Source organism: Grampus griseus, assembly GCF_964374135.1.
Source record: "Grampus griseus genome assembly, chromosome: 11".
NCBI classification, from domain to species: Eukaryota; Metazoa; Chordata; class Mammalia; order Artiodactyla; family Delphinidae; genus Grampus; species Grampus griseus.
In genome coordinates this window covers 52,681,097-52,702,155 of record NC_139005.1, presented here as the reverse complement: position 1 = coordinate 52,702,155, position 21,059 = coordinate 52,681,097, and the positions used below count along the sequence as shown (strand labels likewise).

The 21,059-nt window shown below is 40.6% G+C and overlaps 1 protein-coding gene across 1 annotated transcript in view; it reads right to left on the bottom strand.

The window, feature by feature from the left end:
• The window catches only part of IRAK3 (interleukin 1 receptor associated kinase 3), a gene marked incomplete at its 5' end in the record, with an annotated part of 49,211 nt that extends 28,744 nt beyond the window's left edge, over positions 1–20,467 (bottom strand). The window contains 2 exons of the mRNA XM_082665895.1: positions 3,856–4,038; positions 20,308–20,467. Coding sequence (XP_082522021.1) covers positions 3,856–4,038; positions 20,308–20,467 — 343 coding nt within the window. The remainder of the gene's footprint in view (positions 1–3,855; positions 4,039–20,307) is intronic.
• Positions 20,468–21,059: the final 592 nt, after the last annotated feature.

The window sequence follows — 21,059 nt, the reverse complement described above, 5'->3', positions numbered from 1 at the left end:
AATGAAGACCCAATGCAGCCAAAAATAAATAAAAATAAATACATTTTTTAAAAGTGCAAAAAAAAATAAAGTAGAAATCAATAACAAAAGGAAATTTTTTTTTTGGAAATTGACAAATACATGAAAATTAAACACCAAACTCATAAATAACCAATGAGTCAAAGAAGAAATCACAAGGGAAATTAGAAAATACTTTGTGATGGATGAAAACAAAAACACAACATGCCAAAACGTATGGCATGCAGCAAAAGCAGCGCTTAAAGAGAAATTTATTGCTGTTAATGTCCACCTTTAAAAAGAAGAAATATATCAAATAGCCTAAACTTTTGCCTTGAGGAACTAAAAAAGAAGAAACAACTAAACCACAGGAAGCAGAAGGAAGGAAGAATTAAGACTGGAGTGGAAATAAATGAAATAGAAGAACAGAATAGAAAAACAGAAGAGAAATATCAATGAAACTGAAGCTGGTTCTTTGAAAATATAAACAAAGTTGACAATCTTTTAGTTAGACTGACCAAGAAAGAAAGAAGACTCAAAATTACTAAAATTAAGAACAAAAGACATAACTACTGACCTTACAGAAATAAAAAGAATTATAAGGGAATACTGTGAACAACTATTTGTCAAAAAACTAGATAAATGACATGGACAGATTCCTAGAAAGACACAAACTACCAAAACTAATTCAAGAAGAAATAAACAACCTGAATGGGTCTGTAACAAGGGAAGAGATTTAATTAATATTTTAAGACTTCCCATAAAGAAAAGCCCAGGCCCAAGTGGCTTCACAGGTAAATTTTACCAGACATTTAAAGAAGATTTAAGACCAGTTCTTCACACATTCTTCCAAAATAGAAGAGGAGGAAACAACTCCCAAATCTTTCTTTGAGGCCAATATTGTCCTAATATCAATGCCACACAAAATAGCACAAGAAAACTACAGACCTATATCCCTTATGAATATAGATGCAAAAATCCTCACCAAAATACTAAATCCAGAAACATATAACAAAGATGAGGTACCATGACCAAGTGGGATTCATCCCAGGAATCCAAGGTTAGCTTAATATCTGAAAATATACCACATTAATAAAATGAACAAACTCATAAAATCCAATAATCTATCATGATGAAGCTCTAGGGAGAGAAAAAAAATGCCTTAATTTGGTAAAGGGCATCTGTGAAAAACTTACAGTGAACATCATACATAATGGTGAAAGACTGAATGTTTTCTTCTTAGATCAGGAACAAGAAAAGAATGTGTTGGTCTTGCCACTTCTATTCAACATTATACTAGAGGTTCCAGCGAGGGCAATTAGGCAAGAAATAGCAAACATCCTGAATAAGGTATTGTTGTGTAGAACAAAATTTGAAGTTTGGGGGCTGCAAGGGCACTAAAAGCCATTGTCCTTTTGCTGCACATAAAAAGAGAGACAATACTTCACTGTCATATAAAATGGGAGATTCAAAATGGCTTGGCTAAGGTGATTAAGGTGAAACCATCCCACCAAATGGAACAATTTTAAGGAAAGCTAGGCAAAAACAGATTATTTAGATAAGTGATAACTCTGTTCATGGTAGCAACAAAGAAAGACTAAATCTTTATGCATTTCAATTAGGAGCTCCAACTCCTGACTTCAGTGAGCTGCTCTCATAGAAAACACCTGTGCAGCAGGTTACATTTAAATGTTTCCAATGAATCATCATGTGGCTGCTTTCAACGAGCTATACAATTAATGTTTTTAAGATCATAATTCAAAGCATTAATTCAACAAACTGCAAATAAATAATGCTATTTTCCTTAGCAAAGGATTCAGAACAAAGCACTAACCTCCTTTTCATCTCAGATGTATCTATCTCCTGGTATTAGAGCAGTAATTGATTGCCTTTCCACAAATCAACTAATCCCACATTGTAAAAAATAAATTAATTTCCCATGTGCAACAGACTAGGAGTCAACCAAGGATGTGGAATTTTTGTCCATATAATTCCCCGCTGCATAAATAAACAACATAGAGTGTGAAAAGACACCCTGAAATCTATTCCAGAACACTGAAGTATAAAATATACCCGTGCCCTATCAAATTGGTGTCAGTTTATACTGTGGACAACAAGTCACGTGGGTGGTTTCAGTGGCTGGAAAAGGCTCAGATAATGAAAAGGCATTACATTTACAGCTCCCAGAGACTCACTGCATTTCACCTGATCAGTCAGCTTCAGAGTGAAACATTCTGCTGTATAAAACTAAGTGAAGGGGGGCTTCCCTGGTGGCGCAGTGGTTGAGAGTCCGCCTGCCGATGCAGGGGACACAGGTTCGTGTCCCGGTCTGGGAAGATCCCACATGCCGCGGAGCGGCTGGGCCCGTGAGCCATGGCCGCTGAGCCTGCGTGTCCGGAGCCTGCGCTCCGCAATGGGAGAGGCCACAACAGTGAGAGGCCCGTGTACTGCAAAAAAAAAAAAAAAAAACTAAGTGAAGGGACTTCCCTGGTGGTCTAGTGGGTAAGACTCTGCACTCCCAATGCAGGGGGCCGGGGTTCGATCCCTGGTTGGGGAACTAGATCCTGCATACATGCTGCAACTATGAGCTCGCATGCCGCAAGTAAGAGTTCACATGCCACAACTAAGAGTCCGAATGCTGCAACAAAGAAGTCCACATGCTACAACTAAAGAGCCACCTGCTGCCGTGAAGAACTCACGTGCTGCAACTAAGACCCGGAGTGGCCAAAATAAATAAATAAATAAACATTAAGAAAAAAAAACTAAGTGAAGAAATAGTGTGCAACAGAAAAAGGGATTAGCCAAGTTATACAGATAATATCATGGTGGAAGCCTATTGGGAACTGTCTAATACCTTATTAATGTGAAAAACCTATAAAATAAGTCATTCTGAAGCTACAGTTTTCTGGTACAAACCTCTTGGGATTTCTTCTTGTGTGTGCAAAGCTTCTTTAGGTGATGAGGCAGTGGCTTGAGTGGACAAAATATATTATCAAAGAGCATGTGTGCAAATACACAGAACTAAAAATATGCCTGGATGAAATAGCCAAAGAATAAGCCTGCTGATTTAAAGGAGTTTCCAACCTAAGAGCCCTGAATCTATAACATAAGACCCAAGATCACTCAAGATCATTCTTGTTGAAGTCAATGAATCTAAAGTGGAATAAACAGAACAGGTGACATTGGGAGATTATTTTATTGACAAAGAGTGAACAGAGAAAACTTCATGAGCTTTATTTATCAGGTTACTATAAATGTAACGCATGACACAGCATCAGAAAGAGAAGTCAAAGAGAGGGAAGAATCAAGCCACTGTGAAACGGACAGTAAACAGGTTAGAAGTTAGAAAGCCATGGCATGAAAACAGCAGTGAAGACAATAGAGAAATCCCAGGGTTATTTTGGAGGTATCATCTGCACTAAAATACGGGGGGGGAACCCAATTATTTTTAACTTCTAATCATACGGTAAAACAAATTATAGCATTATTTGTATTTTACTCATATTGTGGTTCTGGTCATGTTTATGACTCAGAGAGTCAGAGTTTTGGACAGAGAGCTGATTCTCTTAACTAAGTGAGAATGAAACATTTTAAGAAGCGTAGCTTGTAAATAAATATTTTTTAAAAACCAAACTATAAAGTGGTAGAAGGGAATGTGTTGTATAAGTTAGGCAATAAGAAAAGAAAGTGTCAGACACAAAAGTGTGAAGCTGCAAACCCCGCTTCAGATAAAAGTCACAGGTAAGGAATCACTGACATACAGCATGACCAGTCAATGTCTTAGATAAAATACAATATTTACAAGTTACAATTCATATAAAATTGAGTAAGAGCCGTATCGTTAGAATCAATGCTTACCATAAGTTGCAATTAAATGGATAGCTCGATGATGCCCCATCTCCTGGAGAATCTGTAAAAGGTCACCAATAGTCTTGTTTTTCTGTGCCCAGGACCAAAGTAATTCTCTTGTTCCACTTTTACCCTGGTCTACATATTTTTCAATGTGACGAACATCCAGCCAGCTGCTTGAAAGTCGCTCCGCTGTGGAAATTGTAATAGGAAGAACCAAAGAATAGTTTACTTCTATTGGAATCCCTGTTTTTATGTGTGTACCTTATATGCTCTGTTGCATTTTATTTATATTTTTATTTTGAACTAATTTTAGCATGTATTTCTCACCCAACTTCCCCTAATGTTAACATCTTACGTAACCATGGTACAAAGATCAGACCCAGAGATTACTAAACTGAAGACCTTATTCTAATTTCACCTGTTTTTCTACTGATGTCTTTTTTTTTGTTCTAAGAGCCTATCCAGTTTCTCACATTGCAATTACTTGTTCCTTCTCCTTAATCTCCACTAATCTGATGTTCCTCAGTTTTTCCTTATCTTTAAGGACAGTGAAATGCTGTTGTATCCTTCTCGATGCATAATATCAAGAGGTTCATGATGTCCATGTCTTATCACTGGTGATGTTAACCTTGATCCCTTGGTTAAGGTGATGTCTGCAGGTTTCTCCACTATAAAATTATTATTAATTATTTTTAACTAATAACTATGTTGGGGGAGATACTCTGAGACTATGGAAGCAACCTGCTTCTCAGATTTTGCCTAAAAATATCTGCATCTATCTATGGTTCTTGTTTATCATAATTATTACTGTGGGGTTTGCTTAATGGTATTTTTCAATTTTCCCTTTTTCCTTCTATGTTCGTTAACTGCAATTCTTCTGTAAAAAAGTATTATCTCTTCTTCCCCATTTATTTAGGTAATTAATTTATTTATATCAGTGTGGACTCATAGATATTTATTTTACTCTACAGGTTAAAATCCAATAGTATCATTATTTATTTTGTTGCTAAAATTGCTCCAGCTTTGTCCATTCAGGCTGCTCCTGCATTCTTTTGACAAGCCCTACCATTTTGGGAACACTTTCTTATTGTTCTGGCTTTACAAGATGCTCTAGGCTCATTTTGTATTCCCCCTGCCCCAGCCCTTGATATAATTACTTTTCCAAGGAGTCCTGATTCCTTTTATTGGATAATGGTGTTTAAAAAGCAAGACCTTAGATGTTAGATGTGCTCACTGCTGCCAGGTCTTTCAAGCAGACAGAGGTGGGAAATATATGTATGTGCTCTCACTCATGCATCTGTATTTCTGTCTGTACACACGTTAAAAACCATGATTTTTAACTGATGCCTCTGATCCAAGTCAATATCATATGGCACATTTTAGACCTTTCTCACTTATATAACTTCATTCTCACACAGTGAGAAACTTTGCTCTCATTATCCACAATATATTTGCTTGTTTGTTCAGTTCTACTACGTACATAAAGTACTTTCAGAATGGCTAACCCGTAGCCCTGTGAGGAACACATTAACTAATCAAATTACAGCATTTGTGCACACTTGTCTTTGTCCTCAGGCTAAGGGTATTCTGGGAAGAGCCTGTTTTCCAAGGTTACTTAGGTTAGTTCTTTTCTCTCTCATTCTCTTCAGTGTGGTTACTCACTGATAATATAGTTAGGTTCATTTGTTGAAGCTTATATGAAACGCTGTTTAAAATTTTTCTACGTAAAATAGATAGCTAGTGGGAAGCAGCCGCATAGCACAGGGAGATCAGCTCAGTGCTTTGTGACCACCTAGAGGGGTGGGATAGGGAGGGTGGGAGGGAGGGAGATGCAAGAGATATGGGGACATATGTATATGTATAACTGATTCACTTTGTTATAAAGCAGAAACTAACACACCATTGTAAAGCAATTATACTACAATAAGAATGTTAAAAAATTTTTTTTTGTTCTAGACTGTCTTTGCTGAACATTTTTGAGCAATTAAAAGTTATTATCTGGGTAGGGTCAGGGAAATGTTCTACTGGGATAACAGGATTTTAATTACTCGAAAACAGTGTATATGACTTATTTAGGGTCCTTTAAATACCTTAAAGCTGTACTGGAAGTATATGACTTTTTAAACAATTTTTATTGGAGTATAGTTGATTTGGCACCCTGAGATAATAGGATTCTTCAGGTAAGATATTACACGGCCTTTCTGCATAACTCCCAAATTTTAAAGTGTATTTTAAGGCAAAGGAGGAAGAAAGCAAGCAAATGACAGATGGAAAGAATAGCTTTCTTGTCCCTGGGACAGTACTCCCGGATTAGGCCAGCCATCCTGAGTACTGAAATTAGCAATGTGTTTGAGGGCTGGTGATGGTGATGGCAGCATCCCCTCAAACCTTTATCCTCCAGAGTCTTAAAATTTCAGGCAGCCAGATACAGATCTATAGATAAAATCCAACTGTCACCTGAGAGTGGTTGTGGGGACCTGCAACACATCACTGTCACTGGTTGTGGGAATCGGCCCCTCTCCCTCTACCACACACAAATATGGAAGCTGACCTCCAAGAGGAATCAAGGTAACCTCATGGAAGGGCTCACTTTTCCAACAATGATGTTCTCCAAAGGCTGATGTCCTTTTATAAGACAAACAGGTTCTCAGCTCTGAGAAGAGCAATAAGCCCTAGGGAACTATCTTTTGTTCAGTCTGTTTCAGACTCCACAGGTTTTAAAAATTTCTTAAGAAACTACTACACCAGTTACAGTCTTTGAACAAAGATATCAGAAAGGCAAATGTCTTCTGTTTAATATGGCAGCCCTTGCCCCCATATTTTCAGTCCTACAAGGGTTTGCTGGACTATTCAATTTCCTTCAGTTTTTTTTTTTTTTTTTTTTTTTTGTTATGCGGGCCTCTCACTGTTGTGGCCTCTCCCGTTGCGGAGCACAGGCTCCGGACGCACAGGCCCAGCGACCATGGCTCACGGGCCCAGCCGCTCCACGGCACGTGGGACCCTCCCGGACCGGGGCGCGAACCCGCGTCCCCTGCACTGGCAGGCAGACTCTCAACCGCTGCGCCACCAGGGAAGCCCTTTTTTTTTGTTTGTTTGTTTTTTTTTGTTTGTTTCCTTCAGTTTTATGTTCCTGCTGTGACTGTAAGTAAATCCTAAAAGCTGAAAGGGATCACAATATGATACCATTATTGCCCCTATTTCGGAGCAAAAAAATGGACTTGGTAGACATTGTTAGTACCCACCAATATTTCTAGTCCTCTACCCCATCAGAGAGGATGATATTTTCTTGCTCTAGGTTGGTTACGCCTACGTGTCTCTTCCAGCCAGAAACGCTGAAGAGCTAGGGTGCAGTTCACCAGGCTCCCATCCCTGTCACAGCAATGGTAGAAGCACATGTCAAGATGGAGGTGCCCCAAGATGCTGGACCACCACATGGAGATCAGCTGCCCTGGACTCTCAGTGCTCTTCCCATGAGTCAAAAGTAAGTTTCTGTTATGCTAACCACTGAGATTTAGTGGTGGTTTTTTTTTTTCGTTTTGTTTTTTACTGCAGTATAACTTAGTCTAACCTAATACATACAAAGTTTTTTATCTTGAATGTTTTATTTTTAAAATATTTATTTATTTATTTATTTATTTTGGGCCGTGTTGGGTCTTCACTGCTGTGTGTGGGCTTTCTCTAGCTGCAGCGAGCGGGGGCTACTCTTCGTTGCGGTGCGCAGGATTCTTATTGCGGTAGCTTCTCTTGTTAGGGAGCACAGGCTCTAGAGCACAGGCTTCAGCGGTTGTGACACGCGGGCTCAGTAGTTGTGGCTCGCGGGCTCTAGAGTGCAGGCTCAGTAGTCGTGGCGCACGGGCTTAGTTGCTCCGTGGCATGTGGGATCTTCCTGGACCAGGGCTTGAACCCGTGTCCCCTGCATTGGCAGGTGGATTCTTAACCACTGCGCCACCAGGGAAGTCAGAGTATTTTGTTATTTCAGTCACATCTTATACCCGAAAAGAGTGAAAGGAAGTGGCTGCTCTGGTAAGTACATGTCAAACAAGGGAAGATAAAGTTGAAACATTCAATCTGAATGCCTGCTTAGGCTGTAGGGGGAAAACAGTTACTACAAAATATACGATATCATTCATTAAGTTGGAACGTTTTTGCCCTTCTTCCATATTTTAAGTTCTGGCAAGAATATCTTCCTTTTACATCTCTTTGTAGAGATGATGTCTCATGAAGAGGCAAGGACTGTCCAAATGCCAATATGTTTTAGATAGAGTAGCACTGAAAAAAAAACAGAAGGGAACCTTCAAAGCAAATATAGTTGGCAAGACACGCTAACTCTATTTTAAAGTATTTTTGGATGATGTCATCTGCCTATTTGGTTGAGGCACATTTTTATGAACCCTTTAACTCTTTCTAAAAGCTCTTGGAGGAAATACTGTATATCAGTGTAATTCAAACGTTTGTTGAGCATCTACCGTGTGCAACAGTGCAGTAACTGCACATAGCACGTGTGACTGGAGCACGAAGAAGGGTCCCTAACTAAAGATGGGGCATCATGGAAGGCTTCCTAGAGGGGTGGTTTCTGGAGCCTGAGCCAAGTTTAAAACTATGAGTATTTCTAAAGAGAGGTCAATTCTTAAGAAATAACTGGATAGGGTATACTACCCTGGGGAGAAAAAAAAATCACTCGAGTTACGATTAGAAAACAAGACAAAAGAATGAACTCTGAGCCCCACAGACTATGCTGACTTCTAATGAGAAAAGTCACCAGTCCAGACATCACCGTGGCCCCCTGGATATATGCAGGAACATGTGGGTTTAGTGGCGGATCTATCACCAACCTATAGAACAACTCCAGACAAGTCACAGCCTCACTGAGCAATCTCAAACTTCTCATCAGTTAATGTCCTTCGACAAACGGTCCCTCCTAAAACAGACACTAAATTTAGTTGCCCTTTGCTGGCCTGCTGATTACATAAGCACTGACTTTAAAACACCTCCAGTCTTTAAAACACTTCCCAGTCTCCAAATGAACGTCCCAATAAGGGAATGCTAAATATCAAATTTCAGCAAAGGGAAAATTTGGATTTCTACTTTGTTAGTAAATCAACTGGCTAACATTTATAGAGGCATAATGTACCATATAAATTAACAATTTATGTAACACACAGCAGGACTTTTTTTTTCCCTTATTAAAACAGTTCTCTTTCCACTTTGACTCTGTGAGATAAGACATGCATGTAATTTAACAGGGGTGAAGAAAGAAGAAGTCCGTGTGGGCTACCACAGCCCGGGAAGGAGCATGAGGTAGTGGGACATCAGCTGACTCTGCAACAGCAGGGGGCTGGGGCAAGGTTTCAGTCAGATGAAGGAAGAGGGAAGAGCCTGTCAGATGGAGAGTTGCTCCAGAAATGAAGAAAAGGGCATGAGGGGGCAAAGAGGAGACCACTATGCTTAGAGCAGAGGGTTCAACTTAAAGAAAAGGTGAACAAGCTCCATGAAGTCTCCGTGTTACCTGCATAGGAATGTGCTCAGCACATAGCAGACATTCCATATGTATCTGCTGAATGACAGACAGAGGCCCTGAGTGTCAGTGTAACTTAAAATTTTTCCCTGAAAGTAAACGGGGCCAATCTAAGATTTCTGAGGAGGTGATGCAAAGATGGAAGCTTTAGTTTTTGGAAGATCCATCTGGCGGCAATAGCAGCAGGAGTCTCATATACAGTATTTGCACATAAAAAGGTATAAACATTTCATGGCTCACAATTCTCATAGTAGGAAAGGAACAGTTTATAACTATTAAGGAAATCTGGAGTTAACCTTTCAAGTTCCAGGGGATGTCAGCTTTCCGACATAATTCTATTCCCCATTTTTCTTTTTATTAATTTCTGAATTTCCTTTTTAAAAGTGCAACAGCCTCAACAAAATACTAGCAAACAGAATCCAACAGCACATTAAACGGATCATACACCATGACCAAGTGGGGTTTATTCCAGGAATGCAAGGATTCTTCAATATACGCAAATCAATCAATGTGATACACCATATTAACAAATTGAAGGAGAAGAACCATATGATCATCTCAATAGATGCAGAGAAAGCTTTCGACAAAATCCAACACCCATTTATGATAAAAACCCTGCAGAAAGTAGGCATAGAGGGAACTTTCCTCAACATAATAAAGGCCATATATGACAAACCCACAGCCAACATCATCCTCAATGGTGAAAAACTGAAAGCATTTCCACTAAGATCAGGAACAAGACAAGGTTGCCCACTCTCACCACTCTTATTCAACATCGTTTGGGAAGTTTTAGCCACAGCAATCAGAGAAGAAAAGGAAATAAAAGGAATCCAAATTGGAAAAGAAGAAGTAAAGCTGTCACTGTTTGCAGATGACATGATACTATACATAGAGAATCCTAAAGATGCTACCAGAAAACTACTAGAGCTAATCAATGAATTTGGTAAAGTAGCAGGATACAAAATTAGTGCACAGAAATCTCTGGCATTCCTATACACTAATGATGAAAAATCTGAAAGTGAAATCAAGAAAACACTCCCATTTACCACTGCAACAAAAAGAATAAAATATCTAGGAATAAACCTACCTAAGGAGACAAAAGACCTGTATGCAGAAAATTATAAGACACTGATGAAAGAAATTAAAGATGATGCAAATACATGGAGAGATATACCATGTTCTTGGATTGAAAGAATCAACATTGTGAAAATGACTATACTACCCAAAGCAATCTACAGGTTCAATGCAATCCCTATCAAACTATCACTGGCATTTTTCACAGAACTAGAACAAAAAATTTCACAATTTGTATGGAAACACAAAAGACCCCAAATAGCCAAAGCAATCTTGAGAACGAAAAACGGAGCTGGAGGAATCGGGCTCCCTGACTTCAGACTATACTACAAAGCTACAGTAATCAAGACAGTATGGTACTGGCACAAAAACAGAAAGATAGTTCAATGGAACAGAATAGAAAGCCCAGAGATAAACCCACGCACATATGGTCACCTTATCTTTGATAAAGGAGGCAGGAATGTACAGTGGAGAAAGGACAGCCTCTTCAATAAGTGGTGCTGGGAAAACTGGACAGGTACATGTAAAAGTATGAGATTAGATCACTCCCTAACACCATACACAAAAATAAGCTCAAAATGGATTAAAGACCTAAATGTAAGGCCAGAAATTATCAAACTCCTAGAGGAAAACATAGGCAGAACACTCTATGACATAAATCACAGCAAGATCCTTTTTGACCCACCTCCTAGAGAAATGGAAATAAAAACAAAAATAAACAAATGGCACCTAATGAAACTTCAAAACTTTTGCACAGCAAAGGAAACCATAAACAAGACCAAAAGACAACCCTCAGAATGGGAGAAAGTATTTGCAAATGAAGCAACAGACAAAGGATTAATCTCCAAAATGTATAAGCAGCTCATGCAGCTCAATAACAAAAAAACAAACAACCCAATCCAAAAATGGGCAGAAGACCTAAATAGACATTTCTCCAAAGAAAATATGCAGACTGCCAACAAACACATGGAAGAATGCTCAACATCATTAATCATTAGAGAAATGCAAATCAAAACTACAATGAGATATCATCTCACACCAGTCAGAATGGCCATCATCAAAAACTCTAGAAACAATAAATGCGGGAGAGGGTGTGGAGAAAAGGGAACCCTCTTGCACCACTGGTGGGAATGTAAATTGATACAGCCACTGTGGAGAACAGTATGGAGGTTCCTTAAAAAACTAAAAATAGAACTACCATATGACCCAGCAATCCCACTCCTGGGCATATACCCTGAGAGAACCATAATTCAAAAAGAGTCATGTACCACAATGCTCATTGCAGCTCTATTTACAATAGCCCAGAGATGGAAGCAACCTAAGTGTCCATCATCGGATGAATGGATAAAGAAGATGTGGCACATATATACAATGGAATATTATTCAGCCATAAAAAGAAAGAAATTGAGCTATTTGTAATGGGGTGGATAGACCTAGAGTCTGTCATACAGAGTGAAGTAAGTCAGAAAGAGAAAGACAAATACCGTATGCTAACACATATATATGGAATTTAAGAAAAAAAAAATGTCATGAAGAACCTAGGGGTAAGACAGGAATAAAGACACAGACCTACTAGAGAATGGACTTGAGGATATGGGGAGGGGGAAGGGTAAGCTGTGACAAGGCGAGAGAGAGGCATGGACATATATACACTACCAAAAGTAAGGTAGATAGCTAGTGGGAAACAGCCGCATAGCACAGGGAGATCAGCTGGGTGCTTTGTGACCACCTAGAGGTGTGGGATAGGGAGGGTGGTAGGTAGGGAGATGCAGGAGGGAAGAGATATGGGGACACATGTATATGTATAACTGATTCACTTTGTTATAAAGCAGAAACTAACACACCATTGTAAAGCAATTATACTCCAATAAAGATGTAAAAAATAAACAAATAAGAAAAATAAAAATAAATCCACTGCGTATGTTGAAAAACAAAAAAATTGCAACAGGCCATGATTCCCTTGAGCACATCTCTAAGATTTAGCTGCAGGGTGAATGAACAGATGCCAAATGAGCTGAGGTTTTTACAGTTCCCTAACACTGACCCCGGGGGGCAAAGGTTTCTGAGTTTGCACTAAGTCTAAGGAAAGCTAGATTAGACAAAGGCGTTTTCCAAGAGTACATAGTTGACAGTGCTGAAACTGACCCAGCTCAGTGAAAATGGATCCTGAAAGCATGGGTTGCTTCCAGGACTGGAAATGAGATGTTTTCTCTTTCCCTAACTGGTGATTCACCGTACAATCTTAATAGCTTTTCTCCAATGATGATGCATCGGGAATAGAAACACCACTAAAAGAGTATTCTTAGCATCCATAAAATGTATAATTCATTTAGATCAAATTCTGTAAAACAATAGCTTCAATATGATGCGACAGGAATGCAAACGCTTTAATTCCTGTTATATTCTTCAACGTGCAAAGTTTTCTCTAGTCCTTCCTTACTTGTTCCTGCCGGAATGTAGATCTTTATTTATTAATAGTCCTAAACAAAGAGTGAACTTACCAATGACTGTTGTGTTGTAAAAGTGAAGAGCCTTCTACATGAAAAGATAAATCAGGAAAAATATGCTGTACTTAAACACAGTTTAAAATCATTTTTTGGAAGGCAATTTTTTTGTGTGAAAGACATCTTGGCATAATATAAGCCAAAAAAGTTGACCTGAGAAGTCCAGAAATAAATTGATCTGAAAATAGTGACAGCTTAATAATCATTCAATGCTCAAAGGTTCTCAGGGCTCTGTTTTGAGAGGGCAGGACTATCTAGGAGTGCTAACGCTGGGGAATTCAGCTGTAGAAATCACTCTCCACATGCAAATATGTCTATGAAGGGGTTTTTTAGAATAACGCAACATACCCTATTTGGAATCTTTGTATTTGCATATAACCACATGCCAAAACCCCTAGGAAACTGTCTGCGCTCTTGCAAAGTTTGTTTTGAGATAACAAAATGGGAAGAGGAAAAGATGGTTTTTTTTCCCCCCCACAAAGCACACAAACAAATTAGGCAATTAAAAAAAAAAACAAAAAAAAAATTTGAGGATTTAAAAGATATTTTTAATTCCTAAAAAAGTAAAACAAAACTCAAAAGCATAATTTAGCTCAACTCCTCTTACAGACCATAGCATTAACACCCACTAGGTCATACATTTTACAAGAAATAATATTTGTCCATACTTAAGCTTATGTGTACTTTTTACCCCCTACATGAGTAGGACTCCTATTTGATAAACAGGAAGGCCTGCGCATGATTTTTCAGAGATCTTTCCATCTGTCCTGCTCTCTCAATCCCAGACCCAGGGAAGGATCAAACTTTAATGACTTCTGGGAGACAAGTGAAGAACAGTCTACCCTCAACACCAGTCTTTCAGTCTGGAACTCAGAAGCTGTACAATTCCACACTCAGGGAGTCATCAGTACTATTTTCCCATACTTCCTTCCCTTGTTAAACTTTATAGCATCTCTATTGTTCTGTTGCCTATGTTAAATTGGAAAATTCTTGCACGCAGGGGCCATGACATTGTATCTAGTATAAACTTTGTCTAAGATTCTGCCCAAAAAGAATGTTTAACAGACATCTGTTCATTCATTAATTCATTCAGTCAACAGATATTTAGTGCATACCTTCTCTGTACCAGGTACCATATTAGATCCTAGAGGAATAAGCAGAAAACAAGCAAACAGAAATCCTTGCCCTCATGAAGCTTATTTCTAGATGGACAATAAACAAAGAAATATAGACGTATGTATATATATAAAGTATATGAGGAATGATAAGTGACACAGAGAAAAATAAAGCAGTGAAAGAGCATAAGGGAGCACAGAGGTAGCAATTTTAAAAGCATAGTTAGGGTGTGTAATAGTTAATCAAAATCAGGAATGATGTGAAGAAGTAAGCCTCAAGGTTACCTACAGGAAAAACATTCCTTGAATGTCCACGGAGGCCAATTTATCTGGAGTTGAACAAAGAAGAAGAAAGAAGTGAGAAAAGCAATGTAGGGCTTTGGTGTTTACTGTGAGATGGGAAGCTACTGGATGGTTCTGAATAGGATAATGGTATAAAGTGCTTCATATGTTAAACAGGCTCACTGGCTGCAGTGTTGAAAAGAAACTTGAGGTGGGCAGATGCAGTAGCAAGGACCCCAGTTAGAACAGTGCTGAAATTAACCAGGTGGAATCTGATGGTGGTTTGGACAAGGATGGCTGTGGTGACAGTGATAAGAAGTGGTCAGATTGTTAAATAGATCCTGAAGGCAGAGTGAACAGCATTTGCTGAGACACAGGATGTGGTTTGTGAGAGAAAGCAAGAAGTCACAGAAGACTAATAATTTTGGCCTGAAAAAATGAAGGATGGGGTTGCCATTAACTAAGATGGGGAAAAACTCTGGGGGAAGGCAGTACTTCTGGACTGTTAAGTTGGAGATGTCTGTCAAGTAGGCCAACAGATGGACTAGGTAGATGGTGCTGATGTTCAAGAGAGATACCCTGGCAAGAAATCTGGGAGTTATTAGCACACAGATGGCAATGACAAGATAGTGGGTACAGTAGATAAACAGAAGAGAAGAGGTCCATGGACTAATCCCAGGGGCATTCTAAGAGATGAGAGAGAGAGAGCGAGGAACCTGTAAGAACAGAATAGAATAAAGAGTGTAATGTTCTAGAAGGGAAGTAAAGCTTTCAGGAGAAAGGAGTGATCAGCTGTGTCAAATAAGATGAAGACTGAGAACTGACTGTCGGATTTAGCCATGGTGACTCTGGACAAGAGGAATTTCAATGGAGCAGTGCAGTGGGGGGTGAAGGCCTGATTGGAGCAGGTTCAAGGGAGAATGGAGAAAATGGAGAGTAAACAGCCCTTTTGAGGAATTTTACCATAAAGCGGAACAGAAAAAGGGGTGGTAACTGAAGAGTAGAAGTTTGATCTAGACAGAACATTGTAAGATGTGAAAAATGACATGGTGGTCAGAAGAACATGGGTTCTACTCCACTTTCAGGGAGGGGAGGCATAACTCTCTATTCCTTAAGTGTGGGCCACACATAGTGACTTCCCTCCAAAGGGCATAATATGGAAAGGGGTGGGAGGGGGCGCAGAGGAAGACCGCTTTTACAGTGTGGAAACCTGACAGACACTACTCCAGCCATGGTTAACGTCAACAGTGATCAGTCATGTAAACAGTGTGTTCCCCTTCCAGGATGTAACGAATATGGCACTCTACCTCTTGTGGTCTGCCTTCCCCAAATCCACAACCTCAGTCTAGTTATGAGAAAAACATCAGACAAATCTCAATTGAGGGACATTCTACACAACAGTAGATCAGCACTGATCAGTAGTGACCAGTACCCCTCAAAACTGTAAAGGTCATCAAAAACTAGAAAAGTCTGAGAAATTATCACAGCCAAAGGCAGCCAAAGGATACATGATAACTAAATGAAATGTGTGAAATGTGATATCCTAGATGGGATCCTGGAAGACAAAAGGGACTTGAGGTAAAAACGAAGGAAATCTGAATAAAGTATGAACTGTATTTAATAATAATGTATCAATATTGTAACAAATGTACCATACTAATGTAAGATGTTAATAATGGGAAACTGGGTACAGAGTATATGGGAAGGACAGAATATATGAGGACGCTTTGTACAATCTTCTAAATTTTTCTGTCACTTTAAAACTGTTCTAAGCAATAAAGTCTATTTAAAATTAAAGAAAGACAACAACATAGACTCTGGAGTCTGACAATCTGGTTAGAATCCTAGTCTGCAACATACTAGACTATGATTTGAGGCAGGTTACCTAAATTCTCTGAGAGTCAGTTTTCCTATCTATAAAATGGAAATAGGTAGAGTACCTGTCTCAGAGTTTTTGTGATAAATAATGAGATAATCCATGTAAAGTGCTTAGCACAGAGTGTCTAGCAAATAGTGTGCACTCAAAAGATGGTGGTAATTATTATTGTTTTAAATCTTTACTAAATATTCAAATGCATATTTAATGTGATTTTACATCTAATTTGTTTTAAAGTGATTAATAATAATTTCTATGATAATTTTCTTTCCCTTTTTGAGAGGAAGAAAATTGAATACAACCTATTACATAGTATCTGTAAGCAGGGTTCCTCTCTCATTGAAGTGTTGAGAGGTTTTACAGTGTGAGCTGCTCCAAACAATTTAAACACTAGTTTAAGGTAATGTAATGAAATCAGTTGTCACCAGAGGCTCTGCATATACGTTATGTCTTTGAGGTAGTATAAGATAATGGCATTTTCTACAGTGGTCCTACTTTCATTATAAAGCCATAAAATCATCAACATCAACCAGAGAATATATTACCTTGTGATTACACCATTTTCAATAACAATAAAATATAAGTGATTTAATGATTAATAGGTAGAATGTGTTTAAAGATAGAATTAAGTACAGTCACTACAGTTAAGTAACTGTTACAATAAGATGTTATTAAAGAAGAGAATTTGGCCTAAGCAAATGGCTCCCAAACCAGGCTGTGCATCAGATTCAACCGTGGGGCTTGGCAAAAAACAGAAAGATGCTGGACCCTTGACCCAGACCTACTGAATCAACAGCTCCAGGGGTGGGGCCTGGGCATTTGTAGCTTTTAAAGACTGCACAGGTGATTCCTGTTTGTTAACATCCTGTCTACCTTATCCTGTATACACTGATTATACCATATAGGCCACCATATGATCTGCCTTTGTCTGAACTGCCTTTGCAAACATAGCTTGTTATTCACCATCATCAAGAATCATGATAAGCTCGAGAACCAACACTTAGTTTGGTTAATCTCTTCCACTGCTTTTCTCTTCTCTTGCCCATTACTATAACAGTTGCTTTCTATATCGAATTTTGGACCCTCTGTACCCTCAGGCTTTCAGCTGTTCTGAGCATAAAAGAAACTGTCTTCTTGATTCAGTCCTCCAATATTCCCCCTTCTGCCCTCTAAGGTCAAGTTTTCCCTCCCAGCACCTCTTTCCCCCCTTTTTCCTTTCACTGTGCCAACGGAGAAACTCAGCCTATTTAACCACAGGCAGTTGCCCTCAACCACCTGGAACGGAGCCAGCCTTCCCTTTCTGCTGAGCCAACAATTCATGAAGCAGCTGGTCCTTTCCAGGTCTCTGGTCCAGACAGCAGGGACACAGCCCCCGACACAATGAATTATAGCTGGAGTATGAAGGAGTAAACAGTTTAGATTCTTCCCCTATAAGAGAACAAATATACAAAGAAACAATGGCCAGATAGATATACAAACAGAACTCTCACCCACAACATGCATCAACCAGCCCAGGAAGCCAATGTTCTATCTAGAGTAGCCAGTCTGGGAAGTCAAACTACTATCTGTAGCAACTAGTCCAGAAAGCCAAACAATAACCCTTATAGCAATTGGTCCCAAATAACCAAGGCTTCATTAATAGCTGATAGCTTTCCTAATTTTTGCCCCAATTCCAATTTAGGGCCAACTGGAGAAAGCCAAATATGTACTCTTAATTAAACAGAATTCCCCACTCCTAGTTGGCCTGCATACATCTTCCCCATGCCAACAGCCTCCAATCAGGGCATACCTGAAGCTTCTTTTTCAGCTATAAAGCTTTTCCAATCCTCTGCTTGCCTTTACATCTCAGTCAAATGCAAGCCATGGAAGCTGACTCCTGACAAGCCTTTGCTTGTTCTCATTTTGGTGATCTTCAGTTATTTCCACTACTAGGAAAATGGGGCTGCATGTTTGAAATGGTTCACTGAATGGTTCTTTCATGGCAGAAGTGGCTGTACTCTAGGGAGTCTGTGAGATGCAGCTGAAGAACACAGCAGTACTTGTGACCCTGAGGAAGTCACAGAGGGAAATGTAGACAGACTCCAGAGTCTATGTGTTTTTTGTTTTAATTTTAAATAGACTTTATTGTTTAGAACAGGTTTTTTTTTTTTAAGATTTAATTTTTAATTTTTTTGGCTGCATTGGGTCTTCATTGCTGCATGCAGGCTTTCTCTAGTTGCGGCGAGAGGGGGCTACTCTTTGTTGTGGTACACGGGCTTCTCATTTCGGTGGCTTCTCTTGTTGCGGAGCACGGGCTCTAGGTGCGCGGGCTTCAGTAGTTGTGGCCCGTGGGCTCAGTAGTTGTGGCTCTCGGGCTCTAGAGTGCAGGCTCAGTAGTTGTGGCACACGGGCTTAGTTGCTCCGTGGCGTGTGGGATCTTCCCAGATCAGGGCTTGAACCCGTGTTCCCCGCATTGGCAGGCGGATTCTTATCCACTGCACCACCAGGGAAGTCCCAGAACAGATTTAAATATACAGAAAAATTTAGAATATAGTCCAAAGAGTCCTCATATGCTTCATCCTTCCTGTATAATGTGCTTCAAGTCCTCCCTTCGCACTTCCCAGCTGTTGACTTGGGCCAGTTACTAAACCAATGTGCACCACAGTTTTCTCACCTGTTCAAACACTGATGATGGTAACAGCACCTGCCTGACAGGGGCATTGGAAGGGTTTATGAAACAACGTAGGTAATGAATGAATATCTGAATTTCAATGCTGAGTAAGAGGGGGGAGGGAGGGAGGGAGAGAGGGGGGTCGGAGAGAAAAGATTCAGCAACACTGAGCTGAACTTCCTGAAAAGGAGCAGTGACCTGGGGCTGAGTACTCACTGTTTCAGATGAGACATATGTTCTTATATTTTCACAGTCTATACCAACCTACTTCACGCATTTATGATATCTACTCAGTCCATTCACTAACCATGGACTGGACTAAAAACATTTTTCACTTACAAATTCAGTGCCTCTAGGAAACCAACGGGTGCAAAAACTGCCATGCCGTCAACCATTTCAAAAAGATCTAGTGTGGGAAGGATATGTCTCAAATGCATACTAGAAATGTCCATGCTTTCCAGAAATCAGTTTCCTGATTTTTACTGAAGGGCTACAATATAAAATTACAGAGCCTATAATGAATCTTTATACAACTAGAAACCCAATGCCACATTCCATAAAGTGTGACCATACTGTTCACCAACAGCAAATTAAACTTTCTTCCTCCTTGGTCTTCTGCTATTTTGGGTAAGAATAATAGCTATTTCAGAGAATTAAGGCTAAGCTGCTTTGACATATTTGTGTTTATTTTCCACTAACATTAATTGCGACATCATGGGGTATCAAATCTAACCATGAACGCACGTACTTACAGATTTTTGCCTGAATTATTTCTGATCACACTCAACACTTCCAACAGGCCGTTGCTCAACTTTCCAAAGCCTGCAGAAAATGAAGTCTTGGAGCCAACTTGCTAGACTAAATTAAAAAGCCACTCTCTAGCCTAAAACTTCATTCCACCAGATTGGGTAAATAAGCAAGGTGTATTTAATTAAGCAAACTGGGAGCCACGTTAATTACAAATAATGTTTTACTTTAGCATTTCACCTGAAGTGTAATTAAGGGGAGTGCATTGAAAACACCACAGGATAAATATTTTAAAGGTATAAACATGTCTTCATACGAAAATTATATTCTGGGGGTCATTTTGAAAGGACAGGAAGACATCCCACAGGCGTTTCTTACTGAAAATATTCCGAACCAAGCAAGGCAGGAATCGTGGAGAAACATTAGATGGTTTCACGGGAGGAGCTGGTTTCCCCAAGGCTCCGGTCACTTAAATCTTACCCGAAGTTTCAGTGACGAAGGGGGAGCTCGGGGGTGGGCCTGGGGAGTCGCTCCCAGTGCGAGAGAGGAAAGCGCGGGTTCGCAGCAAGGACCCCCGGAGGCCGCGCAGAGGACCTTGCGGGCCGCACGTCGGACGGAGCGTGGGCGCCGCTACCCCGCCGCCCCTCACGGCCCCCGCCGCCCCTCACGGCCCCCGCCGCCCGGGCCACACTCACCGAGGCCGCGCCAGCCGAGCGCGCCGTCGCAGCTGTCCAGCACAGCGCAGAACTCGCCCAGCAGCGCGGGCGGCATGTCGAACAGGAGCGTGTGCGCCGAGAGCGCGCCGCGGGCCCCGCGGCTCCCCGCCGCCGCCGCCGCCGCCACGGTCCAGGCCATGGCTGGGCTGCCGGAGAGGAGGGGCCGGGCCAGGGAGAAGCGCGATGCCGTTGCACAACCGCGGAAATCCTGCTTCCACGACGGCTGCTAAGACGGCCGCACGCGCGGAGTCCGGGCCGCGCCTGGGCGGGCCCCACGTGACACACAGCGCCGCTCCCCGGAGAGGCCCCTGGGTTCGCCCGGCCCGGCCCGGCGCTGGCTCGCCCGGCCCCGGCTTCCCCCTGCAGGTTGGCTTTCAGTTTTAAACAGTCCTTTCGCTCCTCCGGCTTTGGGACGTGAGTGATGAGACCAAGCAAAGAGTGAGAGGTGGAGAAAGACCAGAAGCTCAGAACTGATGGAGAGTCCGCCACCCCCTCGACCTGGCCTGGATGGATATGAGATGACCTGTCATGACTTCTTTTTACAAAGTTATTTCGTTTTGTCCTGTTTCTTGAGGAGCACTTGGAAAACCCAGAAAACCTGAAAGAAGAAAATAATCACTCATAGCCCCCCCCCCCCAGCTGAAGACAGCCACTCTAAACGTTTGGCACATTTTCCTCCCAACTTTTACCGAAGTTAAACAGGTAAATGTGTATGTCTGAAATAATAATTG